Source organism: Trichosurus vulpecula, chromosome 1, assembly GCF_011100635.1.
Source record: "Trichosurus vulpecula isolate mTriVul1 chromosome 1, mTriVul1.pri, whole genome shotgun sequence".
Classification (NCBI taxonomy): domain Eukaryota; kingdom Metazoa; phylum Chordata; class Mammalia; order Diprotodontia; family Phalangeridae; genus Trichosurus; species Trichosurus vulpecula.
Window position 1 is genome coordinate 116,034,529 of NC_050573.1, and position 21,500 is coordinate 116,056,028.

At 41.2% G+C, this 21,500-nt stretch overlaps 1 protein-coding gene across 1 annotated transcript in view; it reads right to left on the reverse strand.

Annotated features, from left to right (window-relative positions):
- Nucleotides 1-2,287, reverse strand: part of TBC1D31 (TBC1 domain family member 31) — a 69,543-nt gene extending 67,256 nt beyond the window's left edge. Inside the window, exon 1 of the mRNA XM_036758323.1 lies at nucleotides 2,094-2,287. Within this exon, the coding sequence (XP_036614218.1) occupies nucleotides 2,094-2,170 (77 nt within the window). The 5' untranslated portion in view covers nucleotides 2,171-2,287. The remainder of the gene's footprint in view (nucleotides 1-2,093) is intronic.
- Nucleotides 2,288-21,500: the final 19,213 nt, after the last annotated feature.

Consider the following 21,500-nt stretch of genomic DNA (forward strand, 5'->3'; position numbering starts at 1 on the left):
AAACTCTGAATGCAAACTGAAGCATACCTTTTTTTAAAACTTTATTTTTATTGCTTTTATTTTGTGTTTTCTTTTGCAACACGGTCAATATGGAAATGTTTTGCATGACTTTACATATATAATCAATATCAAACTGCTTGCTTTCTCAAGGAGGGGGTTGAATTTGGGACCCAAAATTTTTAACATGTAAATGGGAAATATTTAACAAAATAAATAAAAATATTTTTTTAAAAAGATAAATGCCTGCGAGATGACAAACTCAATTCGCAGGATATGACATACATTTTTGAACAAGCACAGTCGATGTGAGAATTTAATTTTTTTGACTATGCATAATTTTTATAAGAGTTTTATAAAAAGGTAGAAGGTAAAGAAAATATTTATTAATTAAAATAAGTTTTATTTTATTAAATCCTGCTTAATTAAAATAAAAAATTTTGTAAGAGAAAATTATAAATACTTAGATCACAGCAAAGGTTACATTAAGAGAGACCAGCTTATATTCCCACATCAAAGGTTTGCTTTCATCTCCTAACCTCCCCTCCACATAGTCTCTCCTTTCTTCTTAACCTACCTACCCTCTCCATAGTTTTTGCACTTCTAAACTGCGACTAATTGTCCATTTGGGGGAGCTAGGTGGCACAACTGATAGAATGCTAGGTCTGGAGTCAGGAAGACTCATCTTCCTGAGTTCAAATCTGGCCTCAGATTAGCTGTGTGACCCAGGGTAAGTCACTCAACACCCTTTGCCTCAGTTTCCTCATCTGTAAAATGAGCTGGAGAAGGCAATGGCCAACCACTCCAGTGTCTTCGCCAAGAAAACCCCAAATGGGGTCACAGAGAATTGTACATGACTCAACCACAATTGTCCATACTCAACAAACATTTATTGAGTACCCACTGGGCACAGAGTCAGGCACTGTGCCAAGTGCTGGGGTACAAAAATGGGAAAATAAGGTTTCTGCCTTCCTAACACTATTTGTAAGCCCCAGTCATCTGTGTCGATAGCTCCTCCTTCCCTATCTCACTACTCAGACAGACATAACAGAGGAGAACGTGGGACTCCACTTTAAAAAGTGGACAGAATCTGAATAGGTCAGGAAGACAATCTCCTCATCACACAGCAGCCTCTTAATAAATGTTTACTGATTGACATCTAAGAGTGTGCATGCATACATGGCCTATGCATCACCAAGAAGAAATAATGCTCGGGCACCTGGGAAAGCTAAACAGGTACCGGAGAAAAAAAAATGTTTCCTTAAATAAAAAGAAAGGGGTGGTATAACAATGCCAGTTGGACTCGAAGTTGGAGGACCTGGGTTCCTGACTCTGACACTCACTAATTTCCCCATTTGTGAAATAAAACTAGGGTCCTAAGCTTGGAGCTGGAAGGAACTGCAGGTGCCATCTGATCCATCACAAAGAAGGAAACTGATGCCAGAGAGAACACAGATGCCATGTAGTCCAACAAAGGAGAAAGCTGATGCCCTCGTTTTCACAAAGGAGAAAGCTAATGCCAAAAGGAGAATGCTGAGGCTAAATGATGTTTTTGGTTTTACAAAGGGTGAAACTGATGCCCAGATACCACCAAACCCAACCCCACCCCTTGTTTATTACAGGGGAGGAAAACAGATGCCCTCATTTTTGCAAAGGAGGACATCGATGCCAAGTAGAATGCAGAGGCCATTTAATCCAAACCTCTGTTTTATTTTTTACAAAGGGGGAAACTGAGGCTCTCATTTTTACAAAAAAAGGAAACTGATGTCAAAATGAGCACGCAGAGGCCAATTAATCCAAACCCCTTGTCTTTCTTCCCCCACCCTCTTAACATAAGAGGTAACGGAGGCCCGGAGACCATCAAATCCAACCCCCTTCGTTTTTTGCCCGCTAAGTTCCTTACGTAACTCGCCCAAGGTCACGCAGGGATTCGAACCCGGATCCCTGCATCCCTGCATCCCTGCGTCTCCAAAACCTGTGCCCTCGCCACTGCTCCAGCAGGCCGCTAACCGCGCCGCGCCTATGATCCGAAGAGATGTTTGAACATCCTGGCTGCACCTCCTCACCCCCCTCTCCCCCAAGCCCGCTGCCTTTACCCGTCCCGCGTCGCCGGGCAGGGCTTCCGGAGCCAGATCTTGCCGGACTCCTTGTTGCCCACGTCGGATTTCTGCATGGCGGCGGTTGCGGCGGCAGCTGTCAGATCCAGGCCGCAGGAGCTGCGGTTAGTTAACCGTCCGCCGCACCTTTCCCAGCCGCCACCACACTCTGCTCGCCCGCGCCGCGGGAGGCTTAAGTCAGTGCAGCAGGTCGAAGGAACGCGTCTGCTGCGGGCCGAGCCAACATGCGCGGGGGCGTCCGCTCAGGGTTGGACCCGATGGCTGCCGAGGTTCCTTCCAACTCCAAGATTCTGAGATTCCATTCTATCTTTATAAGAAAACGGAGATTTTATTTTTAACTGTGTACAACTGCTTTTCCCTTAAAACCTCCGAGCCCCAGCAGCCGAGCAGGCCATCCTCCCCTATGGATCTCAAGAATGTAAAGTTCAAGATGATGAACTCCTTGAGCCCCGCCCTTCCTTCCCGGGATTGTCCTGGGAGAACGCTAAGGCTTCTGGGAATGGTAGTTTGCTAGCACTGTCAGGCTCTTAAGCTGTTAGGGTTGGAGGGGCCTTCGAGGCTCATAGAATCATAGATTTGGAGCTGGAAGAACCTTTTAGAGATCTTCGAGCCCCGATCTTCTTTGTACAGAGGAGAAAACTGAGCCACAGAAGAATTAAGCACTTGCCTGCGGTGCTGACAGAACGGGAATCTCGGTCCATGACACACAGGACAAGGGGTCGCCTCCCCTTGAAGACCCTAATATCTCCATCCTGCTTTTGGAGAACTCTAACTGTTAACCAATCAATCAATCAATCAGCAGGCATTGTGCTAAGTCTCGGGGTTAATAATCAAGTAAAAAAATCATTTATTAATCGCCTACTGTATTCCAAGCACTGTGCTAAGCGCTGGGGGTACAAAAGAAGGCAAAAAAAAAACCCCAAAAAACAACAAAAAAAACCAGCCTTTGCTCTCTAGGAGCTTCTCAGTCTATTGGGGGAGACATATAAACAACCATGTACAGGCAATACAAATAGAAAAGCTAGACAGTTCTTGCCCTCGGGGAGCTTATAGTCTAAAAGGGGCATACAACAGATACAGAAGAGCCAGGGCAGAGAGTTTTACTCCAGACAGTAATAATATTCATATTGATTTGATTATGATTCCCCCAGAGAAAACAAGAGGTGCAAAAGGGGGTGATGGTGGGGTGCGGGAGAGGAGATATGCATATGGAGGCAGGGTACATGGTAAAATGCCCATAGGTTGAAGACGCTGACATCCTGGTGGATGCCTGGAAGGAAGGGGACCATGACCTGGGGTGTGCTAGGTATAATGTGTTTGAATTTTTCATTAATTCATCAATCTGGAGTTCAGCTCCAAGGAGGATGTCTCCCTGGGGTGGGTAGGACATGATTTCTAAAAATCTAAAAATCCTGGAAGGACTTAGTGGGGAAGGGAGTAGAGGATAGGGCAAGAACAGGCAGGAGACAGATGTGAAGCAAGGTTTGGGGCTAACTAGCTGCTATATTTACCTAAATCTGGAAGGGACCTTAAAGGGCATTTTATCTAACTTCCTCATTTTATAGATAAGGAGAGTGAGGCCCAAGACAGTTAACTGGCTTGCCTAATGTTTCACAAGTAGTAAATATAGGTGGGGGTTGAACTCAGAACCTCTGACTCCAGAGCTAGTCTCCTTTCTACTGTACAGCACTGTTTTCTATATATTATGCTATGTGTGCTTTCACTCTGACACTTAGGACAAAAAAAATGTCATTTATTGCCTTCAGCCCAAATCTGTCTTTTTTTTTTTTTTTTTTTTTTTTTAGCAATTTCTTCCCATTATGCCAAGTTCTGTGCTCTAGATCAAAGGTTCTAAGTCTTAATTTTATCATAGACCCCTTTGGCAATCTGATGGATCCTATGAGCCCCTGCTCAGAATGAGGTTCTTAAATTCATAAAATACAAAAGATTACAAAGAAAACCAATTATACTGAAGTATAGTTATCAAAAATATAGTTATAGAGAGACTCATCAGCTTGGTAAAAGAGGTACAAAAATACTGAAGAAAATAATACCTTAAAAAACAGAATTGGCCTAATTGTAAAAGAGGCCAAAAAATTCACTGAAAAAATTCCTTAAAAACCAGAACTAGCCAAATGGAAGAAGAGGTACAAAATCTCACTGAAGAAAATGATTGCTTAAAAACTAGATTGGGGCAAGTGGAAGCTAATGACGCTACGAGACATCAAAAGTGAAAAGACATAAAAAGTGAAAAGAATGAAAAAAAAAAAGAAAGTGTGAAAAAAATGACCTGGAAAATAGATCAAGGAGAGGTGATCTGAGAATTATTGGACTACCTGAAAGTCATGATCAAAGAAAGAGCCTAGACATCATATTTTAAGAAATTATAAATGAAAACAGCCCTGATATCCTAGAACCAGAGGATAAAATAGAAATTAAAAGAATCCACCAATCACTTCCTGAAAGAGGTCTCAAGATGAAAACTCCTAGGAATATTATACCCAACCAAAATTAGAAAGAAAACTGGGGGAAATTTTTTATAGCAGATATCTCAGATAAAGGTCTCATTTCTTTTTTTTTTTTTTGGAGGGAGGAAGGCAGGACAATTGGGGTTAAGTGACTTGCCCAAGGTCACACAGCTACTAAGTGTGTCAAATGTCTAAGGCGGAATTTGAACTCAGGTCCTCCCGATTCCAGGGCTGGTACTCTACTCACTACATCACCTAGCCGCCCCTCATTTCTTAAATATATAGAGAACTGAGTCAAATTTCTAAGAATACAAGTCATTCCCCAATTGATAAGAGGTCAAAGGATATGAACAGATGAAGAAATCAAAGCTATCTTGTGTTGGTAAGCAAAATGGGCTCTTAGCACTCAGTTCAACCAAGTACCCTTGAAGAGTTTGGCTTTTGTTTCCTTTGATTAATTCAGTGTATTTCATTGAGTCTTACTAGGTGCTAAGCCCCAGGACCAAACCCCTATTAGGTGCTAAGCATATGTGGGTGTAAAGCTCCCAGGGTACTAAGGGGAGGTGCTAACTCAAGAGCCAATCATAGGAGCCTAAGTTCTGGTCATTCAGATGACGTTTGATGACATCTGAAACAGTGTAAGAAGAGAAGACAGAGCTATTTTCTCAGGGCTCTCACTCGTGGTAGTGGCACATGCTGAGGCAGAGACTCTGGGCAGCTGTAGCTAAGAAGCCTCCAGCTTGTAAACCCGGATGTTGGGACTTTGTTAAACTCTGGTAACTATGTATTGGGATTTGAATCAGACAAGGTCTGTCTGTCGATGTTTGTACTTTGTTTGTATTTTGCTCTAAAGTTCAGGGTGCTGGCTTTTTCCCCTGAACTAAGTGAGTGATATTTGTATGCTGGATTAAAATAAGCTTATCAACCCCTTAACGTTGCTTTCCTTAGTAAAGCAGATCAAAAGAACCTGGGCTTTGGCAGCATTCTTGTTGTTGGGCTTGTGTTGGTCTTTCACCCCCACAGAAGCTGCTAGCCAGATTGTTGAAACATATCTATAATCACATGAAAAAAGTGCTCTAAATCACTATTGATTAGATAAATGCAAATTAAAACAATTCTGAAATACCACCTCACACCGATCAGATTGGCTAATATGATAAAAAAAAGGAAAATGATAAATGCCGGAAGGGATATGGGAAAATTGGGACATCAATGCATTGTTGGTGGAGTTATGAATTGATCCAACCACTCTGGAGAGCAATTTGTAACTATACCCAAAGGGCTATAAAACTGCAAAACCTTTGATGCAACAATACCACTGCTGGATCTGTATCCGAAAGAGATTTTATAAAGGGATGGGGGGACCTATTTGTATAAAAATATTTATAGCTCCTCTTTTTGTAGTAGCTAAGAACCAGAAATTGAGGGGATGTCCATCAACTGGAGAATAGCTGACCAAGTTGAGGTATATGATTGCAACACAATATTATTGTGCTATAAGAAATGACAAGCCAGATGATTTCAGAAAAACCTGAAATGACTTACATGAACTGATACAAAGTGGAGTGAGATGAACTAGGATATCATTGTGCACCATAACAGCAATATTGTTTGACCTATTATGAATAGCATATCCTTTCAACACTGCAAGAATCTAAAACAATCCTGAAGAACTCATGATGAAAAATGCTATCCACCTCCAGAGAAAGAACTGATTTTATCAGACCATAGATTGAATCATACTATTTTTCACTTTTTTTTGTTCCAGTCTTCTTGCACAAAATGACTAATATGGAATTATTTTATGTAATTGCTTACATTCTCAAGGGAGGAGGAGGGGGGAAATGGAGGGATAGAATTTGAAACTCAAAACTTTCAAAAAAACTAGTAAATGTTAAAAATTCCTTTTACATGTAATTGGTGAAAAATAAAATATTATTAGAGAAAAAAAAGAAGCACAAAAGAGGGCTTAAGGTCTCAATAAAGTTAAACTGTTTACATTCCTAGGTGGGAAGATGATACACTCTCAAGAATTCTATCATTATTGCCTACCCAGGTTTTCAAGCCCGTTGCAACAATCCGGCTAGCAGCTGCTGTGCGGGTGAAAAACCAACACAAGCCCAACAACAAGAATGCTGCCAGCACAGGTTCTTTTGATCTGCTTTACTAAGGAAAGCAATGTTAAGGCATTAACAATCTTACTTTAATCCAACATACAAATATCATTCACTCAGCTCAGGGGGAAAAGCCAGCACCCTGAGCTTCAGAGCAAATACAAACAGAGCAAATAAACGTGAATCAGCAGACAGATTTGTCTGACAAAATCACAATATACAGTTACCAGAGAAGCATCAACATCTGAGCTTTCTCCAAAGCTGGGGAGCTCATAACAACCACTGGCCCAGAGTCATGTGCCACTCCTGCTATGGCTCAGAGCTCCAAGGAAGAAAGCCAACCTCTGGGTTTATATATCTTGTTCAGGGTCAAAAGTGAGTCACACATGCCACTCACCCACGTGACCTAAAGCATCACAAAAATGCAACTTAAACCCACATGGTCTAAAAGCCTCTGATGTCACAAACATGTCACTCAAACCCATGCAAAGTAGGCTTTCCCGTGAGGCAAGGAGGTCATCAAGGACTCCTAATTTAATCAAGGAAACAAAGGCCAAACTCTTCAAGGGCACTTGGTTGAATAAGTGCTAAGAGCCCATCTTGATTGTTAATACAAAGCCCAGCTCTCATGTGTATAACTTTTGACCCCAAACAAAGTGTTGTCAGTTTGTATGAACTAGGGGAAAGAGGAGCTCTCACAAATGCCCCTTCTTTGGCTCATGCCCCCATTCAGGACAGTGGAAAAAATACTGGATTTGGAGTAATGAAGTTTAGGTTTAGGTCCTACCTCTGACACATACTAGCTGTGTCATTTTAACTTCCTAGTGCCACAAACAATTCTCTAAGATCAGAAGTTGTAGAACAATTGTTTAATTAATTAGCTGATTTTTAGTTTTCAGCAATCACTTTTGTAAAACTTTGAGTTCCAAATTTTTCCCCTCCCTCCCTCCTCCCCAAGAAGGCATGCCATCTGATATAGGCTATACATATACAATTATTTTAAACATATTTCCACATTAGTCATGGTGTGAAAGAAGAATCAGAACAAAAGGGAAAAACCATGAAAAAGAAAAAAAAGAAAGAGAAAATAGTATTCTTCACTCTGCATTCAGACGCCATTGTTCTTTCTCTTGATGTAGATACCATTTTCCATCATGGCTCTTTTGGAATTGTCTTACCTCATTGTATTACTGAGAAGGGCTAAGTCTACCAAAGTTGGTCATTGAACAGTGTTGCTATTTTTGTGTACAATGTTCTCCTGATTCATTACAGAACAATTTTTGACATGCATTGGGAAGGGGAGCTTTCTCACCAGGAGCATCGGAAATTGGATCGTTTTGGCACTACCCAGGGTTTTCTTGGGGAACATCATATCTTAGCTCATGCCTAGGTGGTTACAGAAGAGATAAAGGGCCGACAGTTACCAGGTAAGCACTCATAGTAACAATACATTGCTGAGGAACGTAAATAGTTCTTCAGAACTTAAGGTTCTACCCTAAATTTATGATCCCTCTAGTAGAGGAAAGAAATTAAGGTCTCTAGAGAATTGACTCCTTTGTTCTGGATCTATACAGTTCACATAACTCATAGTGGTAGTTAAGGACAAGGGCCAGGTTTGCTCTTCCACATTTTGGTCCTATTTTTGCTATTCCTCACCACCAACTCCTGCTTGTTCCTGAAATTCCTCCCCTTGAATCCAGGAACTCAACATCATCTGGGAAATCTTCTTTCCACTAATTCCTCTGTTGTTCCATTGTTGCTGGCTTGTGACCTGTAATTCACAGGTTGGTTCATGGACACCTTTATACTCTGCTATAGCCTCTAGCTGCCACTATCTTTGGGGCCATGGAATTTCCTTTTCTCCTAGGACCTCATTGTTTCTCCTCTCCTTGGGCCCAGTGTTTCATGGAGGAGCCTTTCAGATACACAGGTTCCCACAACAGGGCACCAAATCTGATTCTTGACATGTAACCTTTCTTTTCTCTGTGTCTTTCAGCTCCCCTTTTTGAAGACCTAGCCCTGAATTAGTCAATGATTCTTAATATGGTATTAATTTCAAGAAGTTAGAGTACCCAGGTTCAAATTTCCCCCTCCCAATGCTAGAAAGAGGGAACTGCTTTAGCTACCCCTCTCTAGTCTCAGGTATCTGGGTACTCTAGGATTTTGGCTCCCAACGCTATTGTTCTTACGTTCATTGCTCTCTTTTACAAGGGATAGCAAGGCAGTGCAGTGGATAGAGTGCCTGAAATCACAAAGATTCATCTTCCTCAGTTAAAATCTGACCTCAGACATTTAACTAGCTGTCTGACCCTGGACAAGTCACTTACCTAGCTGCCTCAGTTCCTCAACTATAAAATGAGCTGGAGAAGGAAATGGCAAACCTCTCCAGTATCTTTGCCAAGAAAACCCCCAAATGAGGTCATGAAGAATTGGAAATGACTGAGCAACAAGTCTTTTATGACAGCAAGAAGAAAGGCATTGCTGGCCCTTGATCCCTCCCAATAGATTTGGGAAACAAGATAGGAGCCTGGTATCCCCATTTCTCCTCCATTCTTGCTCTTTCTCCCCAAATATTCCAGCTGGCTCCATCCTAGCTCATAGCCTTCCCATCCCAATGCTAGCTCTCCCCCACCCCACATCTGATTGTACTGATAGACACTAAGCTGCTAGGTGGAACAGAAGGTGGTGCTCTGGTTCTGGAATCAGGAAGACATAAATTCAAATCCAGCCTAAGATGCTTCCTGTGTAATTCTGGGCAAATTACTTAACTGCTCTCAGCCTCAGTTTCCTCCTCTGTAAATGAGGATAAAAATATCACCTATCTCCCAGGGTTGTCGTGAAGATCAAATGAGGTCATATTTGTAACGTGTTTTAGAAACCTTAAAATGCTATAATAATAATAATAATAAAGGTATGATTATTTGTCAATGCTGGGTGGGTATGCCCACCTTTCCTTTTCTTTGAAGCTTTATGGATGAGGCCACCCTGCCACATCATCCAATGGCTCCTCAGTTGGCTCATTGCTAGGCCCCTCCCCTTATTCACAATGAAAGGGTTGGACTGGATGATCCTCCTCATTTCTTTCTAGCACTAAATTTGTGACCTTTAACTTCTGCAAAGTAGACTGGGTAAATTACATAGGTGTCAGGCCACTGAGCTTAATTTCCAGGGGCAATAGGACATTGCTACTTCCTTCCCCCAAAGAAAAAAGTTAAGAAAATATTAGTTTCTCCATAGGCTGTTGGGCAAATGCCTGCTTTCTTTTTAATGTAGTACGACCTTGACTCCACTCATCGATCCATTAACTCAACAATAATAACGATTAGGATTTATATAGTGCATTACAGAAACAACCTCATCTGATCTACAACAACCCTGGCAGGGCAGATGCTATTATTATCCCCATTTCACAGATGAGAAGAATGAGGCAGACAGAGGTAAAATGATTTACCTAGGGACACACAGCTATTAAGTATCTAAGGCTAGATTTGAATTCAGGTCTTTCTGACTCCAAACCCAGTGTTCTATCCACTGTACTACTTTTTTGAGTACTTGGCACATGACAGACACTCCACTAAGTACTGAAGGAGAGACATAGTCCCTGCCCTCTTATGTCCCTTTGTAAGCCACAATCACTCCACTTAAGAATGCTTTTCCTTTCATTCTCTTGTGCATTGTCTCTCTTGGGTCTAGTGCAGGGATGGGGAGCCAGCGGCCTTGAGGCCACAGGTACACTAACCCTGTGTATAGCATCTTCTCCTATGACTGTTGTCTCCAGTATGACATAAAAAAGGAGGGCTTGGGATTTGTGCCAGCCTTTAAAGAGGAAACAGAATTGGAATAGCTAGAAAAGAAGGAGAAAAAAAATCCTCTTCCCATCCCATCCACGGGGCCGTATGCTGCTATACATGAAGAGGAGAAAAGCATTCTACTGGATGTAGGAAAGCCAGCCGTGTAAAGGAAATTGTCACATTTACTTAAATAAGAGGAAATATTTGTAATGCTACTAATGAATCCAAAAGCAGGCAAAGCTCTCACATTTACTACAGAGCCCAGCTTTTTAAGCCTGAAAACTCAGGTGAGGTGAGGGAAGGTATAGCAGGTGAAATGTGACAGAGTAGATTGCTTTTTTTCAGTGTGAGTTAAGAAAGGGAAAAAGGAAATCAAAGAAATGTGCTGCTAGCCAGTTAAATAAATATTCATGGCTAGGTGTTCTCATAAAACATACATGAAAGCAACTGGGAGCAGCAGTTCATGTATAATCAAAAGGAATCAGTGCTTCCAACAGAAACAGTATAGGGTTTGACTGGAGAAAAGTTTGAATGTTAAACCTGACAGGAAGGCACAGAAATGATTCCCATACACAAGAAGATAAATGCTAAAACGAATGATGCATATGCATAGGCATCATTGGAGACCTCAGGTGGAGAGAGATCACAGAGGTGAAGGCTCTACAGATGGGACTAAGATTGGACAGGCTCCAAGTTCCCGGGGTTCCAATCAGCTACAGTTCTCCTCCAAGGGAAAGAACAGCAGCAGGGACCCAGCTCTTAGCTTCTTGCACAGGAACCATGTGGCTGCCTAAAGCCTCCGATACTTTCAGTCAGTGCATTCCTAATGCTCTGCTTCACCTAAGGATCTGGTTTTCTCTTCTTTCTCCTATAAGGGGGCAACCCAGTTGTAGTACTTGTGTAGTCCAATGGTATCAAACTCAAATAGAAATAAGGATCCCTCCGGGCCACATGTTAACTATGTTTTATTGTATTTTTATTTATTGTGTTATTTTTGTTTGTTTATTTTGATTTGGTTTGAGCCCATTTGGGGATTGTAGTGGGCCAGCATGCAAGCAGCTACAGGCAAAAGTCTTTGACACCTCTGTTGTAGTACAGCAGACTTTTATTAAATAACTAATGTGATCAGGCAGTGAGGTGTCAAAATGGATAGAGTGCTGAGCTTGGAGTCAGGAAGACTCATCTTCCTGAGTTCAAATCTGACCTCAGATATTTACTAAGCTTTGAGACCTTGAGCACGCCACTTAACCCTGTTTGCCTCAGTTTCCTCATCTGTAAAATGAGATGGAAAAGGAAATGGCCAACCATTCCAGTATCTTTGCCAAGAAAACCCTCAAAGGGGTCACAGAGAGTTGGACAGGACTGAACAACAACAAAAATCTGGTCAGAGCATTCACAGTGTTGGGTGCTGAGGGAAACACGACTATGACATGGTCCTTTGCAACAGAAATTGACATTTATATAGCAATTTAATGTTTACAAAGCACTTTACACATATCAACTCATGGTATCTTCAAAACAATACTCTGGTAGATAATACAGGCATTATAATACCCTCACTTTGCAGAAAAGGAAACAGGTACAGAGAGCTTAGGTAATTTGTGTACGTGCACACAACTAGTAAATAAATCTAAGTGGTGGAGAAGACCTTACAACTTTTCTGAAATAATTTTACCCCTCCTCCAAAGGGGCAATTTGGGGTCCATAGAGATAGTGTTTATACTAAAACTAAGAGATGTGCCTTGTACAGCTGCGTGGGGTGCTATATCTGTGCAAACCACCAATTCACTTCCATTGAGACTTCAAAAATAACTTCTTAGCATTTCCCAACCTCTGTAAAGTCCTTAAGCTTTCCAGATTTTACATTCCTGTTCAAGGGCAGTGAATAGAGCACCAGCCTTGAAGTTAGGAAGACCTTAGTTCAAATCCTATTTTAGATATGAACTAGCTGTATGACCCTGGGCAAGTCACATAACCTCTGTTTGCCTCAGATTAATAGCACCTACATTGTAGGATTGTTGTGATGATTAAGTGAGATAATAATTGTAAAGTGCTTAGCACAGTGCCTGGAACATGGTAAGCACTATATAAATATCAGGTATTATTATTATTGTTTTGGGGAACCTAGAATAATTCCAATAACTCATAACTCTTTTGATTCATGTGTTCTTACCCATTTGGATTCCTACCCTTCTCAGAATAGCCCTCAAATAATTTGCTCAATTGGCATATAGGTTAAAATACATTATGAATTTTCATTATTGAAAAGGGTAATGTAAGCTCCAAAGTGGTAAGCCATAACTCCTGGTAAAGCTGAATTTTTAACAATCACCCCTCGCCTTTTTCTCTGTCATGCTGCTTTGTTCAAACACAGAAGGAGATAAAGACACACCCAAAGGCCTTTATAGAAAATCACAGGGGAAAGAGGAAGGTATTGTACCATCTGGTAGTTTGCATGGTTGATAGACACTGTCAGTTGATGATGTAAGGCTAATAGACAGAAGAAACCTGCTGCCTAATATTTTAGCCCTGGAAAATCTCCCTGGGCTATCCATTAAGCCCAGACACAACCAGAATATCCAAGAGATTGTAAACATCCAGAAAGAGAGAAGCTAGAAAAAAAGGAGGTCCACAAGACATCCAAGTCCCTTTTTATAAAAGTCTCACTGGATTGAAAGACCGAAAAACCCTATGCAATAATCAACTATGATTCCAGAGGACCAATGATGAAGCATGCTGCCTACTTCCTGACAAAGAAGAGAAGGAGTAGATAGGCAGAATGTGACACCTTTTGGGAAGGAATTTGTTTTGCTTGATTATACATATTTGTTGTGAAGTTTGTTTGCTTCCTTCCTCTTACCCCCCTCTTTCTGCACCATGGGGGCATCCTCCTTTGGTCCCCCTCCCCCACTTCGCTGGGGTGGGGAGGAGATGGGAGAATAAATATATGCTTGTTAATTTTTAAAAATTAATTTGTAAAAGTCCCACCAGAAAATGAGACTAGCATGACTTCTGACCCCTAACCTTTATGGTAGTCCTCCCTATTGCCCAGTGATTAGAGCTATTTAGCTCTATACTTCTGGTTCTCTTTACCCCTTCAAAAGCAGGGAAACATTCAGAAGAAGAAGAGATATAGGTTGAAGCAGAAAAATGCTTCAGACTGTGATTTTACCTTTTCAGAAGTTATGAAAAGATGACAGTGCTCCATGAGCAGACATCCCTGCTCCATGAACTATTGAGAGAAAGCAGCTTTGGGCAGAGTTTTGTTAGTGATTGAGAGTATAGACCCACTATGCTAGTGGCCCAACCATCACATCAAAGTCCATCTCCCAAGATGCAAAGTTCTGTTCTGGTAGGGCCCACTCAGAGTAGAACTGTGGCAGAAGATCATTTTCCCATGTTTGAGTCCTTGCTTCATCTTGAGTCTAGGCATCATCATTGGCAATAGCTTGGGAACAGAATGACCTGGAGCCAAGATTTCTTCACGAGTCATAACTATAGTAACCATATTTTCCAAACCAAAAATTCGGATATATAGTCATAGGATCATAGTATTAACCATTTTAGAGTTGGAAGAGATCTCTGAGGCCATCTAGTCCAAAGTCTTAATTTTAGAGATAAGGAAACTGAGGCTCAGAGAGGTTAAGTACCATGCCTAAGATCACACAAAAAGTGGAAGATATTTGAACACAGGCCGTCTGACTCTAGAGCCAATGCTCTTCCCACTATATTCTTTCTGCCTGCCAAAACAAAAATTGGGCCACATGGTTCATCAATTTTCCTTGTTACTACAATTTCTTAAGCTTTTTATATCAATACATTTAGTTCAGAGTTTGTAGGCTTTACAAATTAAGTTAATGTAATAATAATTCAAGGGTCCCTACAGATACCCATCCACTAAAATCAGAGTTCATATAGACCTACTGATATATAAATCTTTAATAGCCAGACAGAAGACAAAATTAGTCCAAAGCAAAATAATTTTTAAAAAATGGCATAGGAATACAAGTAGCAATAAAACATTTCCCCCACAAACCTGGGACATGCTCTGCCACAAATACGCTCATTATCAGTTCTAATGGAACATTGCCAGGGTACAGGCACAGAGATGTACTCATTGTGAAAGACGTATGTAGTAAGAACACATACCTAGAGAGCCAAATCATGCCTCCAACGTTGTACAGATACAACGTTGCTGTATCTTCTGGTGTTATCATCATGCTGCTCCCTGGTAGTCTTGTGCCCTATGCAGGGGTACGCTGGTAAAAGTTTACCAATCAGCTCTACAGAAAACAATCGTATGCAGCATTATTAATACTTTCTCCATCATTTTCTTAAATTTAAAGAGTTAACAGAGCAAGAAATCTAAGCCCTCATTTATAGTGTTTACTTATTTCAGAGGTATAAATGCTCATGCTGAAAATTCTGAGCTGGTTCCCATACATCCCTATCGGTAATTCTCCTCCAGGCATATATTCTCTGCCAATTACTACTCTGCAAGGTGCTGCGATTCTAGATTCATATTCTCTACTGGGTGCTGCCAGACACAGCCCCACTGGATAGAGTGTTGCTGTGGAGCTTCTCCCTGCTTTGTGGAGGCAAAGAAAGAGGAGCCTTGTATTTTCTGTCTCTTGACACGAAAGACTCCATTTTAGATCTAGCTCCATTTGGCATAGATTGAGCAATCTCCTGTGTTTGAGTTTATTCCTGTTTCCCTTTGCTCTGAAAGGCTATGCATGGAGAGACAATTGTGGAGGAAACACATTTTTCTGCTTCTCTGAAGGAGGCTGAATTTAGAGAAAACGATCCCTTTGTCCTGCCTGAAAGACAGTTATAGACAGCTTTCAACAATAAATTATTCCCTTTGAGTATAAAAAGTTTGCTATCTCCTTAGGCTGTAAGACTCTTTCCTGTGTCTGTGCAGGGACCATGCTATAGATTGCATATCATAGTTATATCTTGGGTTGGGAGGTGGGCTGGGGAAGTAAGTTAATACTTTCATTTTGGGTGCTTCCCATAGCTATATGTCTCTGAAGAAACTTCTTAGGACTTGTTATTCCAAATTGTTTTGTTGGACTGTTTATTTTTACTAAAATAGCTTCTGGCCTCACCTAAAGTCCTTGGTTATTTAAGTGTCACTCTGATAAGAAGAGTGGGCTCTGCTATGCTCTTTTAATTCTAAAGTCAGAGGGTTGTTTTTTTCTTTTTAGTTCTCTTAGAAATGAAATTGGATAAAGTGCTGGGCCTGGAGTCAGGGAAACTCATCTTCCTGGTTCAAATCTGACCTGAAACATTTACTAGCTGTGTGACCCTGGGCAAGCCACTTAACCCTGTTTGCCTCAGTTTCCTCATCTGTCAAATGATCTGGAGAAGGAAATCTGGAAAAGGATAACGCCAAATGGGGTCACAGAGTCAGATGTGACTGAAATGACTGAACAACAACACCTTTATCTGAGCCTGTAGTGAAAATAAGTTTTATTAGCTTAATAAGAGAGTAGAAATGAGTTTGTCAATTTACTACAATTGATTCCATTTTGTTTTAAGCCTTCACTCTGTGATTGAGCTGTTTCGAATAAGTTTTTCAATACTAAGATATACAGTTGTGTAGAATGCTGTAGTAAACAAAGTGTGTTCTCAGACAATTGATGAACATATCTAGGCCCTTTGATAAGACAGAATAAAATAAAAAATATTATAAACAACTTTATCAGTAAAGTACATAGTAAACTACCAATCAATTATGTAGCAAACAGCTTAGGAACAGCCATTCCACAGAGTATAAAAGACCCTGTTTTTATCAACCTGTTTCCTAGGGTGTAGCTATGACTGGTTCTGTCATTCCTCACACTTGGTACTCAAGCAGCCTGTGTTCATTTGAGGGCAGCTGATCAACAGAGAATTGCCAGATGACCACTTTGAAGGGAGAAACACATGGCCTCCGGCTAGCCAGAGAGGAAACCTTGACTTGAGTCTGCTATGAAACAGGCTTATCAGCACCTCTAAGATGCAGGTTGGTGGTCTGTCTTTTCGGAAGGTCCACATATGTTTATCAGTTTAAGAACACACACACTTGAGCACACACACACACACACACACACACACATTGTTTGCTATATCATGCCACACAGGTGCTTATCTTAATATTGAAAAACAACTTGTAGAAAAATTACTTATTCTAAACAAGCCAATCACAAGATATAGGCTCAAAACAAAATGGAATCAGTTATTCCTTATTCTTGCTATCTTATTAAAGTGATAAAGCTTATTCTCACTACATAGGTCTAGAATCAGGCTTAGGTGAGGGAGGGGCTGGGAAATGCTTTCAGCATTTTTCCTTTATGGAGTGTCCTAGCTGTTTCTTTCGGGAGTCTAAACTAGAATGTATTCTATGTCCAGCAGGAGAGCCGTTGCCCCAGACAACAAACTAGTAAGGACACAGAACGGGGTCCTCCCAGCTAGTTAAAGTTCTCAGACATAATCATTTCTTTATACTAAACTCATTGGTTGCTGTGCTTGGGTGTCAGTGGACAATCTTACTTTAGCTTAAAGTGAGCATTCAATATACCTCTGAAATGTCATCTTTGCGTAAGCTGAAAACTAGAATTCTGGCTTGTGTCTCTGATGCAATAACTTTGATCTGCAGGAACCTTGATCTTGTTCCTGTTGTCTATGTGCAGTGGCTGCTCACTTACATTGGTGCTGCTCACTCAAGGGACAGAAAGGGACACTCACAGCTCTCCTCTAGCTCATGGGAATAACCATCTCTACTTCACCACTCAGTCTCTCAATTCCACTTTGAGTGACCATGAGCCTAGTAAGGGCCTAGCCATATATTGGTATCAGGAAATCATTTTGGCCCCAAAGCTGTCTGGGAGATGTATTTCACTGGAAATGATCCCTTAATTCACTAGACAGGCAGACAGACAATAGACAGACAAAAACATTTATTAAGTGCCTCCTATGTGCCAGGTACTGTGCTAAGCTTTTGGCAAAAGATAGTAGAGGCAAAAGATAGTCTTTGCCTTCAAAGGAGCTCCTGATCTAATGGGTCAGTTACATAAGAATTGTGTAGTTCTTTTTTCTTTCCATTGTTAATTAGTATCATCCCATCCACACTGAGTAATTGTCCTAGCCCTTCTTGGATCCTTCTCTTTTCTTCAACATAGCTTAAAAAACAAAAAACCAAACCAGTTTTATTCTTCATTCCTCATGAGCCTTAGATCCTTCTGAGCTTTGGTCCTCCTAATACCTTTATCCTGTTTCCTGCTCTTGCTTCCATCTATACAGTATTGATTAGTCAGCAGGGTCAGTCACCTGGCACTTACTAGATGCCAGGATTGATGTTCAAGGGAGACTAGTACCTCTGGTGTGGGGCTGGCTGAGCATTTTTCAGGGCTACTCATCCACCTTTGGTGTCCACCTTCACCCAGCTCTCACCTGGGACTTCCAAAAGCTGTAGCATGCACAGCAACCACACCCTGGCAAACCATTTTGGCAGATGGGCTTAACCAGGCTGAGGGTAACCCACAGGCTTCAGACCCATTGGTGAGTTAGGGAGGTGTCTACTCTGAGCATGGGAAGATTTCCCCTGGAGGAATGGGGGCTGAAGCAAGTACTGTGGAGTGTTAAGAGCTTGGTCAGACATCAAAGATGCCAAGGTCATCTATGACATCTTTTTTCTTATCATTTGTCTTCAATGACTCTGGAAGAGAGTGAGGCTGATGACTCTGTCTCACTTAAATCCAGTTCACGGGCATGTCAAGATGTCACCCTGTGATGAGATTAGTACCCTTCAAAAATGAAGGACAAACATCTATATGCCAGGCCCTGGATTAGGCACTGGAAGCAAAAAAGAGGAAAATGAAATAGTCCTTGCCCCCAAGGAGCTTATAGCCTATTGAGGAAGTCAATATATCTTTTAAAAGTTTAAGTTAATTGGTTAGAGGAAGCATGGTGTAATGGATAGAGAGCTGACCTCTGTTTCAGGAAGATCTGGACCTGCCTCTAAAACATACCAAGTATGTGATTCTAAGTAAGCCACTTGACTTCTCAGTCATCTAGACCAGGGCTGTCCAAAGTGCGGCCCGCAGGCTGCCGGCCTACAAGCATAGAAATTTACATAAATGCTTTAGTAAATGAAGCTGAGCTACCACAGAGCTCTAGCTAAAATGGCAAATCAAAATATATTGTCAATTGTTTCAAAAAAAAACAAAACCTAAGGTTGGACAGCCCTGATCTAGGTAAAAGAGCAGGTGCTGATTTGCATTTGTTGAGAGAGATGTCTCACTGGAAGTTCTTTATTCTAATGAAATGACAGGTCTAGTCCAAAATAAGTTAGTTGATAAATTCCCTTTGTATTCACATCGGGCTCAGTACAAGGGCAGCTAGATGGCCTAGTGGATAGATGGCTGGATTTGCAGGACTTGGAGTCAGGAAGATCTGAGTTCAAATTCTGCCCCAGACACTTGCTAGCTGTGTGACCCTGGGCAAGTCACTTAAGTTCTGTTTGCCTCAGGTTCCTCAACTGTAAAATGGGGATACTAATTGCACCCACCTCCCAGGGTTGTTGTGAGGATCCAATTAGATAATATTTGTAAAGCACTTAGCATAGTGCCTGGCACACAGTAAACACTATATAAATGTTAGCTATTATTACTACTACATAAGTCCCCACTGGAGTTGTTTCCCATGGACTAAAATTCTGCAGAGTAAGTTGGCCCATGAAGGAGAGGGAAGCTCTCAACCAGGAAACTTGGTAGAATAAATAAAACAATTTCAGTGCGGGGAGTGGGGAAGAGGGAACTGTCAAATAACTTGATGTGGATGTGCAAGGAATTTAGTGAACATAGATTTTTATTTTAAAGCCCAAAATGGGCTGAACCTGTCAGTGAATGAACAGCTTCCAGTTATTGTCTCTCTGATTGCACCTTGGACTCCTCTCCCTTTTTTTTCTCTTAAAAAAAGTTTTATAGTTGTCTTTTATTTTTCTATCTGGAAATACTCCCCTTTATCATTCCTCCCCAATTAAACCCTTCCTTGCTACAAAGATAAATACACACACAGAGTTCCCTTTTTTGTATATCTATCTATCCACACAGACACAGAGTTCCTTGTTGTGTATGCGTGCGCGCACACACACACACACACACACACACACTTTTTTCTCAATTCTCATTCTCCTTGACCTCTCTGCAGCCTTTGACACTGTCGATTACCCTCTCCTTGGTACTTTCTTCTCTTTAGGTTTTTGAGACACCACTCTCCTCTAGTGGTCCTGCTACCTATTTGACCACTCCTCAGTCTCTTTTGCTGGATCCTTATGAAAATCATGTCCACTAACCATATGTGTCTCATAGAGCTGCGGGTCCCCTTTTCTTCTCCCTCTATACTGCTTCATTTGGTGATTTCATCAGCTGTCACGAATTTAATTACCATCTCTATGCTGATGATTGTCAAATCTACCTATCCCACCCTAATTTCTCTTCTGACCTCCAATCTCACATCTCCAACTGCCTTTCAGACATCTTTGAAATGGATATCCAGTAGACATCTTAAATTCAACACGTCTAAAATTGAACTTATTATATTTCTCTCTAAACTTTCCTCCTCTCCTACCTTCCCCATTATTGTAGAGGACCACACCATTCTCCTAGTCTCTCAGGCTTACAACCTAGGTGTCTTCCTTAAGGCCTCACTATCTTATACTGTTCATGTCTAATCAAGGTCTAGCGATTTCACCTTTGCAATATCTCTCAATTAAATCCCCTTTTCTCCTCTGACACTGCCACCACCCTAATACAGGCCCCCATCACCTCATACCTGGACTAGTCTGCTACTAAGTCTGCTTGTCTTAAGCCTCTCCCTACTCCAATCCATCCTCCTGAGTTTTTTCAGTGATTTTTCCTAAAGTGTAGGTCCTGCCACGTCAGCCCCCTCCTCAGTTAACTCCATTGGCATCCTCTCAACTCTAAGAGCAAAGGCAAAATCCCCTGTTTGGCATTCTAAGCCCTTCAAAACCTAATCCCCTCCTACCTTTCCAGTTTTCTTAGCTGTTACTCCTCACCACATACCCTTCATCAGTAACTGCTTTCCTTGCCATCCCACAAACAAGATGCTCCAAATCTCAGCTCTGGGCATTTTCTTTGGCTGTCCTTCATACCTGGAAGGCTGTCTCTCCTCATCTCTGCCTTGTGGCTTCCCTGGCTTTCTCCTATTCCCAAATAAAATCTCACTTTCTTTTTTCTTTCTTTTAAATTAATTAATTTATTTTTAGTTTAGAACATTCAGTTCCACAAGCTTTTGAGTTCCAAATTTTCTCCCCCTTCCCTTCCCTTCCTTCCCCCCTCCCCAAGACAGCATGCAATCTGATATAGGCTCTACATATACATTGACATTAAACATATTTTCACATTAGTCATGTTGCAAAGAAGAATTATAACCAATGGAATGAACTATGAGAAAGAAGAAACAAGACAAAAAAGAGAGAGCAAATAGTTTCCTTCAGTCTGCATTCTGACTCTGCATGTCGATAGCATTTTCCATCATGAGTCTTTCAGAGTTGTCTTACAACCTTGCATTGCTGAGAAGAGCCAAGTCTATCAAAGTAAGTCATCGCTGACATGCCACTTTCTAAAGGAAGCCTTTCCCTACTGCCTCTAAGTTACCACACCTTCCCTCTTTACTTTCTATTTATCCAGTGTATATTTGCTAGCTTGTTGTCTCCTCTCCTAGATTGGGAGCTCTGGGAAGGCAGGGACTATTTTTGTCTTTCTTTGTATCCCTATCTCTTAGCACGTGGCCTGCCACATAGTAGATGCTTAATAAATAATTTTGATTTGGTTGCAGAAACAAAAGGTGCTCCTTTAAGCATAGTCTCAGGAGTTTTTAAATCCATAATGAGCTGAGGATGGCCATAAATGACCCCTGGTTAGTTACCATCTTTCGGATACCACACCTTAAATTTCTTCCTGCCCTGCCCTTTAAAAAAAAGTTTTATTGTTGCCTTTTGTTTTT